This window comes from Dufourea novaeangliae, unplaced genomic scaffold, assembly GCF_001272555.1.
Source record: "Dufourea novaeangliae isolate 0120121106 unplaced genomic scaffold, ASM127255v1 scaffold6, whole genome shotgun sequence".
Taxonomy (NCBI): Eukaryota; Metazoa; Arthropoda; class Insecta; order Hymenoptera; family Halictidae; genus Dufourea; species Dufourea novaeangliae.
The window spans coordinates 4659497-4682603 of record NW_015373900.1 but is presented as its reverse complement, the minus strand read 5'-3'; the positions used below and the strand labels follow the sequence as shown (position 1 = coordinate 4682603).

The window sequence follows — 23107 nt, the reverse complement described above, 5'->3', positions numbered from 1 at the left end:
AAGTAAAATAATTACAAGTTTTGTAACGGATAAAGAACGGTAAAATTAGATTTGAATAACAAATTATGAATAAAAACAGTGTATCAGAATTTATAACTATCCATGTAACTTTCTATTTTTTCCTACGACGATATAAACTCAATATATTTTCAATATACTAGGTCTGTCCCCAAAATAAATAAACTTAAACGCAGTCAACTTTTAGGAAAAATATTTTATTTCATTCAAAATACATTGTTCCTGCGGCGATACAGCGATTGGCACAGTCAAGCAATGTATCAAATGACTGTTCTATGTCCTTTTGTGGAATGTCTTTAAGAATCCTCGTCAAGGCATTTTGAATGTCTGGAATTCCATTATAACGCTTTCGTTTCATGCTTATTTGAAGCCGCGGAAACAAAAAGTAATCCAGTAACCAAATAGAAACCAGTAACAATCAATTTAAGGAAGTTTCGATCCTTACAGGTGGCTTTAATGATGTCTTTACAATGATCAATTCCATTCAATTTTTGGTCACCAGTGAATGTGTGACGAACGAACCTCGCGAAATTTGTAATGCTTGGTCGAAATGCGATAAATCGTGTCTTTTGATAATCCCGACTCACTTTTCAATAATCATACAGAAGATTTTGGCTGAATTCTGATTGCTTCACGCACCTTTCGGACGTTGCCTTCGGTGTTTCCTGTTCCCGGACAACCTGGCCGATCGTCGTCGTTAATATCTTCTTGACACGCCGCAAATCAGTCGTAAACTTTCGTACGAGATAAACAATTATCGCTATACACTTTTTGCATTGATTAATGCGTTTCGGTAAACGTTTCACCAAGTTTAAAACCGAATTTTATGTTGGTTCTTTGGCAACTCAGCTTCTAATGGTCCAAATACCAGAAAACTTTGACACAATATCACTCAAGGATGTACACTACCGTTCAAAAATTTATAAGTAGTCTCACTTTTTAGTTAAAGAAATCATCGTTTGTTAATGTGTTTAATGACCAATTCGCAGGAAAAAATCGTTTTCCTAATCACATTCCTCAAAAACTCTTTATTTTGTCACATTTTGTTTTGTATGTGTGCCACACAATTCTGGTAGTATTTTAAAGCAGAATGGACAAAATTTGGATAAAGAATATTTTAAGAAATTAATAAATCGAATGCCCAGAATTTGATTGAAATGCATTTAAAATAAAGGGGGTTATTTTAATGAGGCAAAAATTTGATAAGAATAAGTGGTTATGTAACTTTTAAGTTGGTTTTGTCATCTATAATAAATATATGAGCCTTAATTCAACGTCTATCTACGATCTACCAAGATGTCAACAAAAATAAAATGGCCGCATTGGCATGAGTTTTAACAAAGGCATGCGAAGAAAGAGGAAATTTTCCGCATATTATCGTGAATAACAAAAGAACAGAAGCTTCAAAATTTTTAACAGTATGCCACAAGAATTTAAAAAATCGCTTAATAACTTTTTGCGTTATGATGTTTGTATGGTGTAATTTCGGATCGCCAAGATTAGCGCCATCTATAATGCAGGAATATTAGAACAAAAATAGTTTTCATTTACTTGAATGTATAATAAATAAAGGCCAGGAAGTTTCTTTACCGTATCCTGCTTACTTTCTTCAAAAAAATTCCTAAATACCACGTTCTTAAAGGAAAAGAGGACCTTGACTGCTTTCAAACTTTCGCACGGTAGTGCATTTCTCGCCGACAAAATTTCCATATATGGTAGATGCCGCTACTAGTTTATTTCTATTTTTAAAAACTTCTGGTATTTTTGGGACAGACCGTGTACACATAAAATTTTCCCTTTCAGCAATACCCAAACGATTTGTCTTCGGACATAGCAAACGATACCATTTCTCGAGCTCGTTCGAACACGTACTACAAATTGCTCGCGTTCATTCCGTGCCGATATTAATACAAAGTTACCGGAAAATGATACCGATAATTAAACTCCGCCGCAATTAAAAAACTTACCGCGTGACTGGGATGAGTATTGTGGGTGAACCAAGCCTCGAGCCTCGGCACTTCCGTCACGGGATCGATGAATGTCCGGTTCCTCTTCCTCCTCTCGTCTAGCATGCTGGTTGAACAGCCAGCGGGGCCGCGTGGCGGCAAATAAGGTGACATATACATAATTCCGTGGCCGAACATCGGACTCGGTACCAGAGAGAATCCAGGCGGCAACGGGCCAGTCGGCCTTGCCTCCTCGTCCTCGGAACCGGAGGAGACTCTGGCGTCCTCCTGCTTCACGGACGAGGGCGTTGAGGGTGGAGGTTGCTGATCCTCTGGTCTAGTTGTCAGGGATAGTGGACCGACCGGCGGACTTCCGGGCGGACAGGGAGATGGCGAGGCGGACTGAAACACAGGAATCGAGCGAAATCTTTTGGTAAAAATATTGTTGAAGTAATGTAGACGAATTGAAACCAGAGATGGGCAAATTCATTATCTAAATAGAAAGGTTGGTAATGATACAGAATAAGAGAGCTACTTCAGATTTCAGAAATATGTTGTCAAGGAACAACTTGTTCCTATACATATAATAGTCGGTTGCTTTCAGTTTTCGAGATATTCGCAAAAATATGTTTACCACTATCTATATCGAATGTTGAATATTTAAAATTTCCTCTTAAATGAAGGGTGAATATTTCAGTATTTGTGTATTATGAGCATACATGTATATTATGAAGTAAAAGCATGGGCGTTTACTCAAAGACACATAATTTTCCAGACACCCAACATCCCGCTATACACCACCCAGTGTTAACCACGCACCCAACATCCCACCAAACACAAGTTTAGTTGTTCATTAGTATCTAAAAAGAAACAGTGTGTTTGGTGGGATATTGGATGCGTGGTTAACACTGAGTAGTGTGTGGTAGGATGTTGGATGCCCGGGAAATTATGTATATTTAAGTAAATACCACGCTACAAGAATCACATGTCACATTTATTGGAACATAAGAATATATATATATAATACTCTATTAAACGCAAATATTGTCGAAGAATTATATCGCTTTAAACTAACTTGTTTTGCAATGCTTTAAATATCACGAAAACTGAAAGACACCGACTATTATATGTATAAGAAGGAGTTCTTCAGAATAATGACCTTGATAACATATTTCAAGGTCATTGAAATCGGAGGTGACTCCCTTATTCTGTATAATTACCAAAAGTTCCGAATAATGAATGTAAGACAGGAAACAGTATTTCTATAATAAAATACTGTTTTTTCCCGAACGAACAGTGGCAATTGGCAAAAAATTGTTTAATCTCGTGAACTGTTTAACTCTTAAGTAATCGCATTCCGAAAATCACACAAATGGTCGCATGGGGTCCAGAATATCCCAATTTAGTATTACATTTTTGTTTACTTTCTTTTAAAGATAATGAAATAAAACTGTGGCCATTAATTAAGTACTTTGTTATTACTGAAATTCATAAGAAAACAACTTGACATAAAATTTAAATGTAAAAAGTAATGAAACAAAAATCCTTTAAAGTAGTATTTTCGCATACATATGACGAGATCAATTGTTAAAAAAATGGTTGAAAACTTCTTTGCAGTATGTAAATAGTGAAATGATTTTCACAAACAAATTCTTTACATTTGTTACATTTAGTCATTACCTATTTGACATCTCTTCTAGGACAGAACTTTAGGTCAAAACTCGTAACCCAAGAAAGCAACGACGCACGCGCACGAGCTAACGTTCCGGTAATGACTGAAGTGTGAAGTTTTACACGTATTAGCGACTAATTGATGATTAAAGGTCAGGATGGCGATTTTAGATACTGCTCCTTTTCACCATATATTATTCAATTGAAATTGGTCCCATCTCTGATTCAACCTTAGAAGTGGCACCGAAATTTTAATAAGAATATACAGTCTGAACTAATAATTTTCGCCACCTAGAGTATCTCGAATATTTTTAAAAATGTGAAGAAACTTTATTTAATTCTTTACAGTTGCATGTTAGGTTTACGGGGGTTTCAAGGTCACCTCTATTTTTTTAACCTCTATTTTTATATAAGTAAAGAGAAAATAAATATAAGTGTCTTTAAATTCTACGGACTAATTCGGGAAATATTTTATTTTAAACGAGACAACACGGTGAAAATGTTTAAGATAGGTTTATATTTTAAAAATATTATAGTAAGACTTTCTTTCCACTGTTTCTGTAAACTATATGAAAATACTAAATATATTTAATTTGTGATATTTTGTCGTTTTAAATAGTATATCGGAGGGTCCAAATTAACGAGTCATTTAACAGTAGTAAACATTTATTTTCTATGAATTTATGAAATAAACTTTTTACTTACAGAATCGACAACTTTTCGGATCATTTGCTTTTCTTTATGAAGAAATATAAATATTTGCGCGCCGTTATCGATGAAAATAAACTTTCCAATTGTTTTCAGTTGCCTTAGCTGACAGCGATTGCGTACTCGCGGTTTTACTCACAAGCAGACCATTTAACTCGTTCCGTGAAGATACGTAGTCAGTTGCTATTCCAAATTTGATATTATTTTAAAGAAACCATCAACGAAAACATAGACAAAGATGATAGTGGATGCATCCAATAAATAGTACATCTTTCTAGATAAACCAGTTTTGTGCACTATGCAGATATTGTTTACTATTTTTACTGTTTGTTGAAAGCTATTTTCCATTGTAATATCGTTCCTTAGAAGATCCCTCGTAACATTTTTTATTATCCGTAATATTTCTTTAGTTCTAACATTTTATTCATCATTATGAGGGTGTAGTAGCGAATCATTTTAGCTGCTTTAGTAGAATTTAACGACACTTACATTTATTTTCTCTGTACTTAAATTTAATACAAGATCCTTGATTATTGGAAGAATTTAAGCTACCTCAGAGAAGAACAGACTTGCTCACATTTTTATTTTAATAATACATAGTGTAAAAAAGTATAGTAAATCCTCGATAAGTATTCGAAGGCTCCTCGGAACTGACCAGGAGAGGTCCTCAGGTATAACACTGACTTTTTAATGAGGTTTAGCACAGCGAGAGACTTTGGAATTTTGAGGCCAATGATATTTGTTTCAGCTGCATATAGCGATTAGTTTATGAAATATTTCAGTGAAAAGTTCAGTGCCGAGGAATCGTCAAACACTCATCGAGGATTTAATGTACTATCTCAGAGCACCATCCAGACCTTTAACCAGTTAACGAGATTAAATAATTGTTTGCCAAGTGTCTCCTAATTCAAGAAGATGTATCATTTCAATAAAAAAATTGAAGTTTTCACGCTTGACCCTTAAGTGCAGATGACTCATCTCAGAGATGAATAAACCGTTGACTACCTTGTAATACTTTTAATAAATAACTGAATGTTATTTTCTGTTATAGTTTTGGAAATAGTGTGCCACTTATAGTCACTACCCAATTCAATATATGTATATTGAAAGAAAAATGTAAATTCGTATCTGAGATGAGTGGTCTTAATTTAATGAATTAGAAACGGCGATGTACTTTTTCGTCTTTTATTCTCTATTCGAAATTCTTTATCGAGATTAACCCTTTACGGTCTACGTTCGTAATATAACCTCTGACGAAAATATAACATTCTCTTTTGTACTATTTATACACTGCGTGGCATAACTATAAAACTACCCTAAACTTTTCAATTCTAATGCATTGTGGTTAAAATAAAAAACGAAACAAATATGCCATGTCTGAAATCGTGTTGGGAAATAATATCTCTCTAGTAAAGGATACATTATATTCCCTAGAAAAAAGTTCGTTTTTATTTTAACCAGAATACATAAGCATTGAAAAATTTAGGGTGGTCTTATAGTTATGCCACACGGTGTGTATCTTCTTAGGTATTGGTAAATAGTAAAAAACAAAAAAGAAATTTTTACTAAAAAATAGTTTTTGTTAAGATTTTATAAATATTTACGTAATAAAATAATGATATAAGAAAAGGTGTTCTATTTTGATACGTTCTTTTTAAATTTACTGAGCTCTTACGGGGTTTTTGAATTTACCTATCTTTCCAAGAGAGAGAACGAAGGAAAATGAAAATGCAATTAGAAAAAGGAACATGTTCATTGACCAATGTTATACCTGATGTCTCGAGTCTTCTTCCTCGTCCGAGCAATCTTCGCTGACAATACTGGCGCCTCTCGGACTAAGCCCAGGTGGACTGTAACCATTGACAGCTCTGTTCTCGGTCCTTTTCTGTGCGGCTCGTGCGTTCTTGAACCAGTAGACAACATTATTCACGTCCAGCGGCTTCCTGCCCCGTCGAGACTCCAAAGAATTTAATTCCGAGACGTAATGTTGTATTTGTTGTCGCGACGGGTGTTGATTCTCGCCGAACCACCGTTGAAGACGCGGCAGCTCCAATTCTGGGTCAAAGCTCGTTCTCATCCTGGTTTTATGGGAATATTGAAGGAGCGCAGGATGCGGAGGACCGATCGCGCCGCCCGAAGAGCCGATGCTAGCGCCACCGTCCGGCTGGGGGCTCTGCGTGTGATGGTGGTGATGGTGGTTCGTGGGTGGTACGATCGGGTTTAGACCCAAGCCCAACTGTTGCTGCTGCAACCACGACTCGAAGTTTCGCTTGGTCTCCTCGGATAATTCGTTTCCGCCCCTGCATAGAGACAGTAATGTCATCTGGAAAACAAAAGTGATACGTTGATTTTAACCGTTTCCAGGCGGATTTTTCTTTTTAACGATCAACTCAATGATATAGTAGTGGGTTGTGCCAAAAAGTAATCTCGCATCTACGTATTTACTCAAAACAGTGGGCCTTAATTAATAAACCATATACGTACTCCAAAAGTTGACACTTCTACGCGTCTTTTAAAAAGAAAGTTTTTACGTATGCTTTAAATTGTCTTGAATGGACCTTGTTTGGAAAGTTAGCGACTAAAAGGTGTACTTCCGAGCAGTTATGCTTTTTTAAAATTCTATTTGTTTACAGAACCGTCAACATGCACAGGAAATCATTTTTTGTTGTTTGTACCGCGTTTTTCGCTTTTCGGAAATGAAAAAGCACAATTACCTTCTCGTCGCTCATTTTCAAAGTACGGTCAATTCAAGAAAATTTAATGCAATCGTGATGGACTTTTCTTCAAACGACGTGTTGAAGTGCCAACTTTTAGTATACATTTTATTAGTTAAAAGCAGTGTTTTGTATGGAAACATAAAAAAGCAACATCTACAGCAAAAACAAGGGATTACTTCTTGACCAACCCAAGAGTACGGGCTCCGTTTGAGGCAATTATTTAGGGAGTTTAGGAAGTCATCGTGTTCTGTTGGAGTTGCTGCGATAGGTGGTACCGACGATTTTTGTACAAATCACGCTAATATCAAATTCAATAGAAAACAACAAATAATAATTAATAGACGAATAATTCGGCACACAAACATCAGGCATAACTACATCCTACATAAAACAGCATAATACACTGTGAATCCTGTAAACAAAGATTAACCATTAAATACATTCTGTCGGATTTTAAGAGCACAGAAAACATCAAGTACCGATTAATATCAATCCTTTTGATGTGACAATACGCGTGTGCGCGAAATATACTATTGTTTATGGCACTATTACTATTCATGAAATGTGTATACACGTCTATAGTACTCGTAGCGGCAAATTCATGGAATGTCTATACCTCATAGCATCGAAAGGGTTAAAGAAATTTTTAAAACGGAAGAGAACCTCACGAAAACAACCAATCTTAACCGTAGAATGTACTTTATTGTGAAATATAGAACAACCATCGACTATGGTTGCTAATAACTACAAAGTTGATGCGGCCCTAAATTCACAAAAAAAAATAGTACGAACTATAAAACATTCAGATATGAAGAAAACAATAGGTTAAGCATAGCTTTGAAAGTGGGACATATATGCCCCAATAGGTATGTCTGGTTACAAAAAAAATTGTAACATCGGGGAAATAAGTTTATCCATTCATTAATATATCTTACAAAATGGTTAACAAAATACTTAATATGGTTCATAGAATAAGCTAATTGATTATAATATTACGAATGGTAAGGTGTAAAAGAATTAATACAGAGTCGAACTTTACTAGTCCATTTTTCTATCTTGGCTGCTGAACATCTAATACATTTTTTTTCTTTATAAAGATTATTTATGAAGATAAATAATTCAATTTGGAGGAATAAACTATAACCTAATAAAATAAAACCTAACCCAGACCTGCAAATATTGTGAAAGATACCTTGGGACGTATTGTCTCGTCAATCTCGAATCTTAAATTTATGACTTTGTAGTGAAAAGTAAGTCTCTTCCTTTGAGGTCTTTTAGATATCGATGCGGAAGTATGAAGGCATTTGAATGCTAATTACTGACGTTAGAGGTTCTTGCAATAGCTTTTTTGTTTGTTTCCATCTCAAAATAAGAACTTGATCGATTGGTAAAAAGCTATGGTCCGATGTTTTATATGAAGTATGTATGTATAACATTTGTGGATGTATAGATTAATGCTACTTTTTGTTATTTATCTATTAAATATAAATTTATTATATGGCCAGTAGGAGTCAATAAAAAAGACAGTGTTCAACAGCAGTCATTAATAATATTTGATTTAATTATTTTACGTTCAACCCACAAACATTATTGAAAGGTATCATAAAGTGTTGGATTTGTTTTTCGATATTTATTATAATTGTATTACAACAGATTTTCTCCTGAGAGTCAATAACATATTTGGCAAAGATTATTCAATTCCCTAACTTTCAATATTTCTCTTACGAATATAATTGTTTATGGGTATTCGAGTAGATTTGTTTCACGATGGAATTCCTACTTTCCTTAAGACGTTGAATAATTCCACACTTTAGTCTGCACTTAATATGTATTAGTCTCTCGGAAAGTGTTGTCGTTTTTGGTTGCACTTTATTTAACTTATGTTATTAGACTGGTACGCACGAACTTCTGGTTTTATTACCAGCACCTGGTATTATGTTGAACGTTATTAAGTTAATTATAATGTTCATTATTATATATTATTATAATAAAAAGTTTATTAGACAAAGTAGGATTAAATAGTCTTTACACGCGTTTTTCATTGGAGTACAAGTGTTACATTTATGTTAGATTCATTACATACATAATTATCGTACTAAATTTAAAGATGCCTCTTCAGATATTTTTAGCTGCCATCTTTCCACCGAGTCGTTGTCATCACTAAATATTCTTGTTTAGCAGTAGCTTACATGTACCTTTATAAAGTTTATTTATAAATTTGGCTTAAATGTCCATCTTTTAATGCCTGTGGAAGAAGTAACCGAAATAACTGAAAGATTGACTACCTTAGTTAACTTTAGTGTTTAACACAATTTATGGTATTGTTACGTTCCATATAGTATACTAAGCCGAGTACAGTACACTGTGTAATTGTTCAATAAAGAAAAGAACTACGTTAATAATTTTCATTCACAAATGTAACGTCAAATACACCAATTCGTAAAATCGCTCATTTCGCGTGCAACAAAACCCAATACTCATCTCCCATCGTGTTTACTTTCTTCTAATTACAATATAATCACCATCAATTAATAAGACCACGCTCCGCCTTCCGAATAGCTATCGAATATAATTAATTCCTATCGAATAAAAATCTTTCTCTAACATAAACATGTCTCGAATAAACAACAGAACTTTCCGATCGACCGAATAATTACAAAGTATATTTGACTCTATATAAGTAAATAATAAGAAAAAAAAACTTCTATCGCCAAGTAATGAAGCAACAGACAAATATTGGAGACACCGTCATCGACGCGACACGCGTTCGTCGTGAACGGTAGGCATTAAAACCGGCAGATTATGGAAAAGTTTTCGGCTGGTAGGAAATAGTAGTGGGTTTAACGAACGTGTACCTTATCTGGACAAATGATTTACACGAACAAACATCACCGCCCGCGAGGATCAAGGAGCCTCGACGCCACTTTAATAACGGCGGTAATCCGTCCGTGTATCCGTGTGTGGCACCTTGGCAGCGCCAGATACGACGGGCGACGACGACGGGAACACGATTGTTATCCACGCGGCCTGTCAGCCCGCTAAATGTTTCTCATCCCCGCCCGCGAATTTTACGGCCGAGGCACTTAATCACTCAAAAGTGTTAGGCAGCTGCCGAGACCCGGTTGACAGGAGCAATGAGATTTCAGAAATCGGTTAATAAACATGTAAACGCCGTTCCAAGCGAAAAAACGAAAAGGAAGGCAGAAACGGGCCAACCGGCTTATCTGATGACACCCAGGATTGTAATACCGAGGCCTGATTTACGCCTATTTATTGTTACTCAAATGACGCAGCGACAGAGTCAGCTGATCATCCAAAGGGGGTGGTAGTAAATCAATCGTGTTGGCGGGTGAGCTGATCAAATATATCTTCGAGTATGGACTCGAGACGTTGCAGACGAGACTTTTCCGTAATGCGGTGGCTCTTAATAGATTAGAAATCAGGGACGGTGCAACGATGAAAATTAATCGTAAGCTTGGGTTCGTTGTAAGCGGATCATAAAATGACACAATTTATTCAGTATTTATTGGCTGTGATTAGTACGTGCTACCAATTGTTTTGGATAACGTACCTTATATTATTCTGTGTAATTTATATTATGGACAGATAACGATGTCTTTGCTGGGTGCGATTTGATACCTCATAAGAAATATGTGCTGAGGTTATCTTCGTGTACTTACATTGTGTCTATGAGGAAGATAAGGTAGACAGCAACTTAACATGTGAATTAGTGGTGACTAGACTGCGGATGTTTATGCAAATTTTTATTCTTGTAGAGTATTTTATAGAAACCTCTTCTGAGGGGAAACTAATTTCATTTAATAAGTGGTTTATTAAATTAAAAATAATATAGTGACTTTATTGGTTCTTCTTCAAGTGTTCATTGTAGTTGTAGTATGTTTCCAATCATTACGTTTACTGCTAACGACTAGGTTGCGGATGTTTATGCAAGACATATATTTACGGATCACTAATTGAATAGACACTCCTTACTTTGTGAATACTTCATTCGGTAACTTTACTGATTCACTACTTAATTCTTACTTAACTTACTTTATTCAACAATTTGACTACTCGAAGAGGGTGTATTATCAGGCTGTATCATATTTCAGTTTTTAGTTTATTGTGTTTCGCAATGATCATAGAACTTCATTCTAAGTCGTTGCAGGTGCAAAATTGATTGATACAGAATAAATATATGTGCAGTCTTAATATTCGATTAAGAAAGTATATCTCAATACTGTTTTTACTTATATTATATTCACCATGAAAATATTGAACACTGGAACTCAAGAAATTATAAATAATACTTTAAATTTACTTTAAAAATTGTTACCAAACATCGATCAGAAAAATTACTCACAAAATTTGGTTTGACATTTTTATGATCCTTTTTGTTATGCACAAAATTAATCAATCAGAATTTTGTTTATCAAATCACAATTCCTTACTATTTTTCATTCTAGATGATAATAATTAAGAAATACTGATATCTCGACATGTTGTAGACAGTGAATGTTATCTTTGATTCGTATTTGCTCGAAATTCCGCAGCGCGCTTTAATACATATAGGTCTTTTTTCGTGTCATGTATCTTTAGAGCTGTAGATGAATAAAATAACACGATGGTTGTGTAAAAAGAGTACAATTTAGAGTTCTCGGTAAATCCCATTAATCGCGAAGCGTTACTTTTTTTTTAGGACGGAATTCTGTTTTCGAATCTAAAGCTGATGGTTCTACCGAGGTACACATTAATCTTCTTCATTTAACACTTTTGTAGAAAATATGTTATTTGTTCTTCCTCGACAGCCACTGTAAATGAGTCTAGATATCGTACCTGGCGATAAACGAATTCCATGAATTTTAAACACCATTTCAAGTGAATTAATTACTATCAATACTATTAGACAATGAGAAGCCAACGTCTGTGCAATTGTCTATCATCTAGAGACACTGTTACACTTTTCCAAATATTAAAAAATATTATTATTTTTTTACTTGAAAACCCTATGGATAGTGGCTGTATACTAAAAACTCAGAAGTTTAAAATCAAAAGTTTTTGTAAGAGGTGACTTCAGAAGGAGTACTATAAACTGGGGGATTAACTATATGCATTCACCGAGACCAACATTCAAATTAAAGATCGACTTCCCTAGAGCTAAAGCTGTTATAAGTAATTGTACCAAACATCTTTGCTCCACTTCTTCCTGTAGGAGCCATCACATTGGATTGTACAATACTACCAAATACACATCACCATGTACCTATATATTGCACAGACAAAGTATTCTTCTGATCTTATAAATCATGGCTGCAGACGACACTGTCAACGATTTCATCAATTACTGGTCTTCAGAATGAGGACCATGATCTGGGGGATTAACTATATGCATTGATCCTCGGCCAATATTTAAGCATCATCACTTTACGAATTATCCAATGTCAATCTTGAGAAAAAGGATTTGATAGGGGGGATTAACTATGTGCATTCATCGAGGCTAATATTCAAACTAAAGATCAACTTCCGAAAAAGTTAACGCTCTTATAAGCAACTGTAACGAACATTTTTGTCCCACTTCTCCCTGTAGTAATCATCACATATTGGATTGTATTATCAAATGCACAGCACTACAGGTATACCTACCTATATCTTGCACAGACAAAGTATTATTTTCATCTTATAAATCAAGCCTGAAGATCACACTGTCAACGATTTCATCAAATACTGGTCTTTCGGAAGATGACTGTGATTTGGGGGATTAACTGTATGTATCCACCGAGTCTTACGAAATCGGCCGGTTACCGCCGTTAGCTACCCATGAACGCACGGTTTTCGCCGAATGATCGACAGATTAAGTCACATGTACTCGGGCCGGCGGTTCTCTATCACAGCCCGCCCGCCATTAGCCAACGGGCCGAAACTCGAGCAGGAAACGTCTGTCAGGGAAAATTGGTAATCATAGACCACCGCGAGCGGCATTAAAGTTCGGGGATGGGCAAGTACAGCAGGATCTTCAAAGAGAGTGCACTTAGATAATGCTCGCCCGTAGAGGGGGGTGGGACACCTCTCCTCACCCGTTCACCCTTCTCCTTCTTCCGATATCGAGGGGGCTTTTGATGAAGGCTACGAATTTGGTAGAGTAAAGGGTAATCCTATCATACGCTATGAGATCTTCATTGCCGTCGAAAGGGCATGCTCGTGCTGGCCCCGCATGGAAATCATGCGATGCTGTTTCAATCTCTCAGAGAAATGGAATCAAGCGGATCCATCTTACGGATGATCGTCTTGTAAAAGTGGTTATAAAGAATTTCGACTGATTCTGAAAATTACGGTACGAATGGCTGACGAAACGTGATACGGTGTAGAACGTTTTAATTGTCATTATGACGTCAACTGTTGTTCTACTGTCTGAAAACGCGTGTACACTAGCGTTCATAAATATTGGGACGCTTGTTAACCCCCCGTTGTCATACTGGGTCAAATTGACCCAAGAACTTGACTTTCAAGTAAAATATCTTGCGGCATCATTTAAAATGGTACTACTGGCACCATGTAGTAATTTCAGGTATCCTAAAAAAACTATTTCCTAAGAATTTATTTAAACTTGATGAAACTTCAAATGTTAATTTTTAACCATGAAAATATAATCTATAAGTTTTTACGATTTACTTTAGTAAACAGTTTTAAAATAACAGCTGATTGCCTCGGGTCAAATTGACCCAGTGTGGAAACTATGTCTGAAAAAGGAGGTGTGACAACGGACGATTAAATATGAAGTAAACATATGATGAGATTATGAAATTAGAGAAGGTAAGTCGTAAAAGTGGGCCAGAATATAGAGGGTGATGAAAAAGAGGTTTCACAACTTTAAGGGTAGTTAGTACTTGTCGAACGAAAAGAAAATGGCCTATTAAACATAGATCGAAAAATTAATATTTTCAAAGTTATAGACAATTTTTCATTTCGGTTAAAGCGAGTGGCTTGCTCGTCTCGGGAGCTCGAGCAGGGCAAGAAATAGTACACTGCACGACCGAGTACTGTTCTCTGATATGAAGGTGTCAAGAATGTGTAGAAATGGGAGCAGTACGTGCATAAAATCTTCTCTAATCACAGAAAAAAGAAATGGTAAGATAATCCATTGTTTTTATGCAGCACACGATAGCTCCCGAAGCGAACAAACCATTCGATTTAACCAAAATGAAGATTTGTTTATAGGTTTGAAAATATTAATTTTTCGGCTTATGTTTTATTAGAACTTTCTTCCTTTAACTCCATTATTTGGTCATTAAAATCTACATTTAAAGCTCCGAACACTTTTCTTACCACCCTGTATAATTTGTATGAAATATTAAACTTTCTTCAAAAACGGCAGTATACATACATATGTATGTAACTTTCTATTTTATATAAATGATGAAAATGGCTGAAAGCAGCAGATGATAACCTACTGGAGCAATTTGATTAGAATCTTCAAGCTAAGAAAAGACTCATTATACATTCAAAGTTGAAAGATTTGGTGGATTTTTAGTATTATAGAACACATTTTTGTTGTTATCACACACTTTTGGCAGAATGATATCGCAAACTATAAAAACAGAATATCTTGAGTCGCATTTAATGATTTTAAAAACTATCGTTCGCACCGACATATCGTCAAGTATCATTTATAAAGTTTTCAATATACAATAAAAATACTATAGTATTATGTATATTATAAATCATTAAAACTACTTTTTTTCATTGTGTACAAATAATTTTATATGTTGAAAATATAATGCTTCAATTTTTAACTTAAAATAAATTTGCAGTATCTTCTTATTATTTCGTAATTGATTGAATGCTTGTCTAGATGTCAGTTGAAGAGAATTAAATCAATAATCTCAAACGACATAGACGTGAATCTTCGTTGAAACGGTGTATTTAAAAAAAAAAACCTGTCGCATCACTGTTAACAAAGGCGGTTTGAGTATCCGAGAACATCTTTAGCTCTAGAGAGCTGGGCTGGAAATGTCATCGAGGTGACTCGAAACCAAGAAAACATTTATTTAAGACGAAGATCAGCGACTTGCCGAGCAAGAGTCTGGCAAAGATTACCGCAGTGGTTTTCGTAGGAGGAATAAGTGCGCGGACCGGAGGAATTCTTAATGAGATTAGGTGGCCCGACGACAAACACTCTCTGGTTAGATTTACATTTTATACATTTTTAAGCGGCCTTAGGAGCGGAACTACTCGTCGCTCCTTGATCCCGAATCGTCCTTAAACTTCTCGCTCTAACGTAGTTACTCAATCTTTATCTCCGTTTTAAGCACCGATTACTCTTGAATGTCGGATCTCCGCTTTACTGAATTAACTCGTAATCTTACGAAAACAAGCGATTCACTTATTACCTTAACAATATATCTGTTGTAAAGTTTTCTGTTTCTAAAGCTTCAATGTTTACTGAAAACTATATTTGTTTTATGTATAAAACATTTATACAAAGAACATTTACGTTAAAATAATTGTATAGATAATCTTTTCTTTCTCTTTCTATACTTTTATTGCTATATATTAATTTCTTGGGTGACGCGAGAATGTTTACATTTATGCATAACTGATAGGATTCTTTCTCATGTTAACTTAAATTAATTGTCGTATTTGTGAATTCAATTAATGCAAAGAAAATATTCCGTTGATGTGAACATTTCTTAATATTTAAATTTTTCGTACTCACGATTACTGAATGTTTGAAAAATTGAATAAGAATCCTTTCACACGTACTGAATATGGCACGATCACCATTTAACCCCATCACACTCCACGTGCATAATTACGCATATGTATTTTATATATGTATTTTTTAAGAGTACTTACAATCTATTTTCTTTTACTTGTTGTTGGTTTTTTAATTCTGGCAACATTTGTGAACATAACCTGAAATTGGCGTAGCTGTGTGTTTATCGGCTCCTGGGTTATTTAATAATTAAGTCACCATAGTGGTGCCATTAGCGGGAAGACAAGGTATTACAAAGCACAAGAATTGTTCTGTGTTATATCATTGCAAATAATTTGTAAGTTCCCAATACAATGTCTCAATAAATAAAACTTATATAAAGAAACAGACAATGGTAACTAATACCCTTGTATAATTACATTCATCTGTGGCGCTTGAGAGGATTTGTGCATAATTATACTACTTTTTTCGTACAAATAAAACAACAAAGTTATAAAAATTATGTCAATCTTATTTGAACCTAAATAGAGTAAAATATGCAAGAACAGATTTTTTCCTCTCCTTTCGAATTAATTCGACACTGAAGGGGTTGAAGTGTTACTTATAGACTGAGGATGTTCATGTATTTATGGCACAAACAAGGATGAACAGTACAATGAAATGAAACTTTCAAAAAAAGTAACCAAATTTCGTAATACTGTGTGTTTGTAGAAATTAATTTTTCCGTGACTCTGATTTCTGTAAAATAGCTCATGAAAGAGAATATTTCTACAAACGCACGAAGTTTAGCTATACGTTACGAAAAAAACAAAAGATTCATCAGAAAACTTACCTCATCCAGAGGACAACCAGCAGAAACTAGAAGCGCGTGACTATGGAGTAACAGGAGTCTTAACAACTTATTTCTAACTTCTGCAGCGGGACTGGGAGGAGGTGGTCTCGATCTATACACTTGAATCTTTAATGTCGCGACCGACGTCAGTTCAGCTAGGATATCACCAACTGTTAACAGCGGACCATCCGCGACTTTTTCCATTGGCAGTGGTTTCCAGTTCCTTATGACAATGCTTCCCCTAGCGCTTGATATCAGGTCACTGGAGTAACCGAGACGCACCAATGCCTCGCCGACTAAATCCTGTAAAACAAAAAGATTGTTGCTTAACAATGGGACCCATTCTGTATAAAGAATTTAGAGGTTTAATTACTTTCGACAAATGGGTTCATCCTTTATTAACACTTTGACTGCCACGTCATCCATACATGTATAGGTGAAACATACATACATTGCAAAGAGGCTGACTATTTAAAAATCGTTATAAAATTTAGCGTAAAATTAATATCGTAGTATAATCTAAAACAAGACCAATATCCTCTATTAACTAAACGCATAAATTTTCGACAATTTATGATATAGAAAACGAAATAAAGCGTGTCTGGCTACGTACGGCCTTTTGTCACTGTGGCAGTGAACGTGTTAAGGGATTGTGACAGAGGGATGTTCTGGAAATTGTTCGTTTTGTGTTATGTATTAAATGTTTAAGTGCACAGTACTTTCGCAAGCGAAAAAATGAAGACTTGAAATAATAAAATTTGAATAAGGGAGGAAATATGAAGGTTTCTTCTAATTATAGTGTACTGTCATACTCTGTATTTGGTAACTACCCTACTGATAGAACGTAGTTTTGTGACTGTAGTTAATGGTAATAATAATATGTACAAGTATATATTTCTATTATCCTCTGAAGACAAGAAAGGTTTAATAATAAACCTTATCTTAACACTTGATTAGTTTATCATTACAAAGTATTACTACTTTTATTTTTAAATTGTCTACGTCTACATTATTGAAGAAAGTTATAATTCTTATTCAAACAAAAGTTTCCGTCTGCAAATATTCATTTTCATAATCAATACGTAAATATATGATACCATTATAGACACCATTGATCATTAAAACTATAGAAAAGTAAAACTGATTTCTTATGTATAGCATCTTATACATATATTCTATGTATATGGAAAACATTACAAATTCTTCTCGTTAGATTTTGTTCCTAAGATTCTTTACGAGTTCTTATATGTGTTTAAAGCGAGTACTTTTATAATATACATCTTATAATACTTTTCAATGGAATCCAATAAATTAATTACTCATCAATTAAAAATTGGTACTGATTATTAACATTTAATAATATACGTCCTCATTTTCGTATCTATGAATAATGACTGCTAGTTTGTATTAATAAACTACATGTCATAAGTAAACTTTTTTGTTTACGTAGAAATAAAATATCTTTACCTGGAAAGGCATGGCCACAGGGATGATCACATACGAGTCCGTTTCTACTTGAGGCCTTCGCCAGTTCTCACGGGAGTTGCTCACATGACTCTCGACGATATTGTGAATCGTCTCTACCACACAATGCACTGGGAGATTCTTTCCTGTAACAAACGTTGTATATACAAATCGTATGCTCCAAAATTTAATTTTTTATGTTAAACGTTTAAAACTTTTTGATCAATGAGTGTTAATTATATATTCTAAGATTAATGTTTGTACAAGAGATTACACTTTTTTACTTTACATGTGGTTTAGAAATGAATATAGTGTTAGAAATGAACAACAGTTGAATTGACAACAGCAATGTAGTTCAATTTATTAATACTTGGTGCACATTCCTGGTGATTTATATCATGGACCTAGGTAAATTATGAGTACATGCAAATATTATTTTAAGATAAATAGATCTTATGAAATTTTCGTACGTTTCTTCTTTTTGCAGAATTTAATATTGCTTTTAAGTTTTCCTTATCAAAAGAGACTATAACTTATTATTAAAATATAAAATAATATACAAAGGAGACTCTTTTACTTCTTCTTTTACATACACAAAGTTTAGCGTATTTCTGAAAAATTGCTATGTACCGTAAGAAGTAATTATCAAACACAAAGAAGAGGTTCATACATCGTTCAACCCTTACAAAGTTTGTATTAAGTGAAAGTCACTGGAAACTAGATATCAGTAATAAGTTTCTTCACCGATGATATAATCCATAATGATACATATAGTGTAAGATTCATTTATTGTATGACTTTAGTTGACACGTACCTAGAATTAGATGCACGACGAAACGTAACAATTTCTTTAAAAACTTTATTTCTTTGGCATCTGCGAATAGCTATCATATAATAACTCTTATAATAATGTATTACAATAACATTCTTATGTAACACATTTTTTTCTAATATTGCGACATATAATAAAAAGTAAATATCCGTAATATCTATGATTCATTTAACATTCAATATGGATAAATAAATAGTTTTAATCGAATATACGTTAATTCCACGCCACGACGAAGATTGTATAAAAAAATAAGAAATCAAACTGATGAAAACACAATTACTAAACGAAATGTAAGGATGAACTTCAGTTTCTTATAACTACACTACGGGTGTTTATGCAAATACTGATGTTTGTTGACTAATTTATAAAAATTGGAGTCAAATAGAAGTTTGTTTGCTTCATTAAGCTTCCTATAAGATTCGGCAGAAAATAAAAACCTCGGTAAATTCGATTAGAAACTTAAACGAGATGTTTGCAGAGTAATATATCAATTGTTTATGACACCAATCTAAGAATTTTGCCATGCTTGGTTGATGCCACTTTCATACTTTAAGGGAAACCCACCCTTTCTACCTGAAATGTCCCTTTCACTTATCCGCCTGTAACTCCTTAAGTACAAGAGATATCAGAAAAAAGTTTAAATAAATTTTATATCGTTTTTAGTTGTCCATATATCGGTAGGAAAGTATTTGCAAAAAAATTATATTCAAAAGAAAAATTTTTTAAAATGATCTCTTTTGAATTTTTTTTCCTACCGATATATAATTTATATATAAATTAAGCGACAACTAAAAACAATATAAAATTTATTAAAATTTTTTTTCAATATCTTTTGTCGTTTACAAGTTAGAAGCATGTACACAAAAGGGACGTTTCGGATAAAAGGGTGGTTTCCCTCTTAAACTCTAAAGACCCAGAAACAATTAAGTAAAGGTACAGAAAAATCAGCGGGTATCACTTCGCAAACATCCCTTGTTAGATTGACACAATCGTGTGGGTACGCGATAAATGCCTAAAATCGGCAATCTACTCATAACGTTTGACGTTCCAGTCACGAAAACCATTTCCTGCAACGGGTATTCGATCAAAGATCAATAAAACACAAGCAAAAAGAAACAGAACGCCTCAACACCGGTATACAACTCGTAGAACCCGTGCCCGAAGAATCAAGCCAGTTCCGGCTTTGTGGATCCGACTGACAATGGGCCGTGGCGCTTCGCGCTTTCGCATTTCAGGATTTGAATTCGAGGGTCCAGATGATTCGTGGAGGCTGAAGATCGTCGAGAGAAGTCTAACTCCCGTGCTAAGCATATGCAGATCCACTCGTCTATCCCCGAGACAATAAGAGCCGGGCGATGGCACAATAGCTGCGATCCTTGTGTAACCCTGACTTAAGTCCCGCAGCCTATCCCACTCCAGGCCATAATCCCAGACTTCTGCGAAACCGAGGAATTGGAGGAACGGGGTGGGTAGCCAGGAAAGAAGACGTAGGAGGAGGGTAAACTTGCTTTCATCGATTCAATTCGGCGTACCGGCGGAAATACTTATTAGCCGAAAACCTCGGTTCTCGTAATGGAAAACAAAACGGTATCAGCCGGTTCGAAGCTCTTCGCGACCTACGCTTGGGGTATTTAACTTGGGAACGCGTGTCTAGCGCAGCTTAAAATCCGTGACTGCTTGCGTAATTCGTTGGGCATGAAAGACTGTGAAGTCAAAGCGGGACGAGATACAAATACAATACCGGTCAAATGAATGGGACTGGAGTTCATGATTGATGGAACAATAACTCATTATTCTGTTGCAATATAATAAAAGTTACGGAATCAGTACATATACAAATTATTTAGAATTAGTTTTAGCATATTACTTTTATCAAATCTTTGCAGAATAATATTTTTCTCTTTCTTTAATTATCTGACCTGGTCCCATACTTTTGGACAGTAGTTACATTGTAATAGACACGGATAAGAAGACAAAGAGAAGAAATTATCTGTGTAAAGATTCGGATTAAATTCACGAAAGTAAGAGTATTTACAAATGTAGTACAGCGAATCCTCGATAAGTGTTCGAAGGCTTCTCGGCACTGACAAAGAGGGATCCCCAAGTATAACGCTGAGTTTTTAATGAGGTTTGGCACAGTGATAGAGCTTGCAATTCTCAAGCCAATGCTATTTGTTTCAGCCGCATGGGGCCATTAGTTTATGAAATATATAATATTCAGTGCCGAGTAACCTTCGAACATTAATTGCGGATTTACTGTCGTAATTTTCAAGCGTAGTCGAGTACAGCTTTACCTGCAGCAGAATTCAAAATTCCTAAGATCACCCTCTTTTTTTTATTGCAGAATTTTCATTCTAAAAGTTTCAATAGTAGGTACTCATTTACCATAGGGCTCCGAACGTAAATATTTTCTTCCACTTACAAAAAAATACTCAGACGAATTAACACAATACTTGAAAGTTAATTCCATTTCTAAACTGAATCGGTTTCAATTTCTCTAGAAATTAATTTTGCACGCTGAGATTACTTTTAGACTCTGCCACATGCATGTGTCAGACCGGGGTTTATACGTTATATCATAAACTGTTAAAGGACGGTTATCGATGCTCGGTTGATGTAAGGTGCTAAGTCTCCCGGCAAGATGACCAACAAAGGATTTACTGCCGGGCAGCACAATATTAGGTATTAATGCCCTAAACTTCCATCTAATACGCTGTTCACCATAGGATCTACCCCCATGGTTGCATAAGACAGGTCGGGTCAGTGCCTAGGAAGGACCGGAGAAGCTGACCAGCGTCCACCTTAATCCAGAGACGTATAGTTTTCATTAAGGTGGCCCGTTCTGGCAGCGTCTCTGTACCGGGATCAGCTGGTCCAAGGTAGGCTTTTACTCCGCAGATTTGGCCACAGGAGACCGTATTATGCGGTCTGTTTATTAGCGAGCTACCCTGATGCGCAAAGATCCCTCCTGGTAGCCCGACGTCATACTTTTCTGCCTCTTTTACTCGTTGATAATTCTCGGTATTACATGATTGCGTTGATCATGATAAAGATATGTATTTCGGTAGCGATCTTAAAATTGGGCTGTGTTTTGCGACATCTGGATTCGTTCTTTTCCTTATCTCGATTGTTACGACCGGTAATAGACGGATTAGATGACGCGCTGATGTTTCAACAAGAACTGGATTTCAGGCGAAGTAGAGGATTTACATATTGTTTGCTTAAGTAGAGCGTAATTTGTGGATAATATATTAGGGGTACCGACAGGTAATCTGGTATATTTTCGCGAATTCAATAGTTATTTTGGAGAAAATTAAGAGCCTATGCCATTTCAGTGATGTTTGTCCTCGTTCCTGTGTTCGCCACCATTTTGAAGAGACAGGTAGAAAAGCGTTTGAAATTTAAACTGTGTTGGCAGTTTATTAAATAGATATGGTGAATTATCTATAGGTACACCTAATAATAGTCCATATGAATATTGTAAAGGTGATTTTTTCCATTTTTACAGACTCGATGTTATTGATGTGATTATTACATATTGGCTTTTGCAACAGATAAGTTTGACGCTTCTTTCCTTTTAATTATAATTCATATTTGTAATGCCATATGTTTAATATTATGTACATTTTAATTTTTACTGTTCAGGCACTCTTCTGTTATTTCGAGAAGACAAATTAATCATTACTAATGATAAGCGACAGTATAGTACATGTTATCATAAAACATTATTGTTTTAATTGGAGCAGATACCACCCAAGAAGGTACAGCCTTAAATCCGATAGAAATTTGTCTATTATATTCAGTACAATATAATGTATTATTAATCGTTTTTTCAAGTGTACCTCTTTTCACAAAGTAATCATTTGTGGAACTAGTGCCTGAGTTTTATAACATTTATAAGTGATTGTGACAATACGTTAATATTACGTTAGTGCCAAAGTTTTGATGAATTTTCTGCGGATGATGCGATTTCCACGGTTCTGTGGAAACAACAAATAATTATGTCAATATAATTACGTGTCGATGTCAATGGAACACAGTGAGATGTTGTTCAGAACACAATTTGCGGCGGTTGAGTATGTTTTATTGTTCAAAATAATATTGAAATTGAGCTACTAAAAAAATTAAGAAATGAAAGGAGTAAACGTTACAAAAACACCGCAAAAAACATTTCTGATCTTATTGGGGAAGCTATTATATATATAT

At 35.0% G+C, this 23107-nt stretch overlaps 1 protein-coding gene across 1 annotated transcript in view; it reads right to left on the bottom strand.

Annotated features, from left to right (window-relative positions):
* LOC107193549 overlaps positions 1–23107 on the bottom strand; it is a 108778-nt gene that overhangs the window by 2715 nt on the left and 82956 nt on the right. Inside the window, exons 3-6 of the mRNA XM_015583018.1 lie at positions 18073–18215; positions 16606–16908; positions 6115–6666; positions 1986–2366 (exon numbers count right to left, since the gene is read on the bottom strand). Of these exons, the coding sequence (XP_015438504.1) occupies positions 1986–2366; positions 6115–6666; positions 16606–16908; positions 18073–18215 (1379 nt within the window). The remainder of the gene's footprint in view (positions 1–1985; positions 2367–6114; positions 6667–16605; positions 16909–18072; positions 18216–23107) is intronic.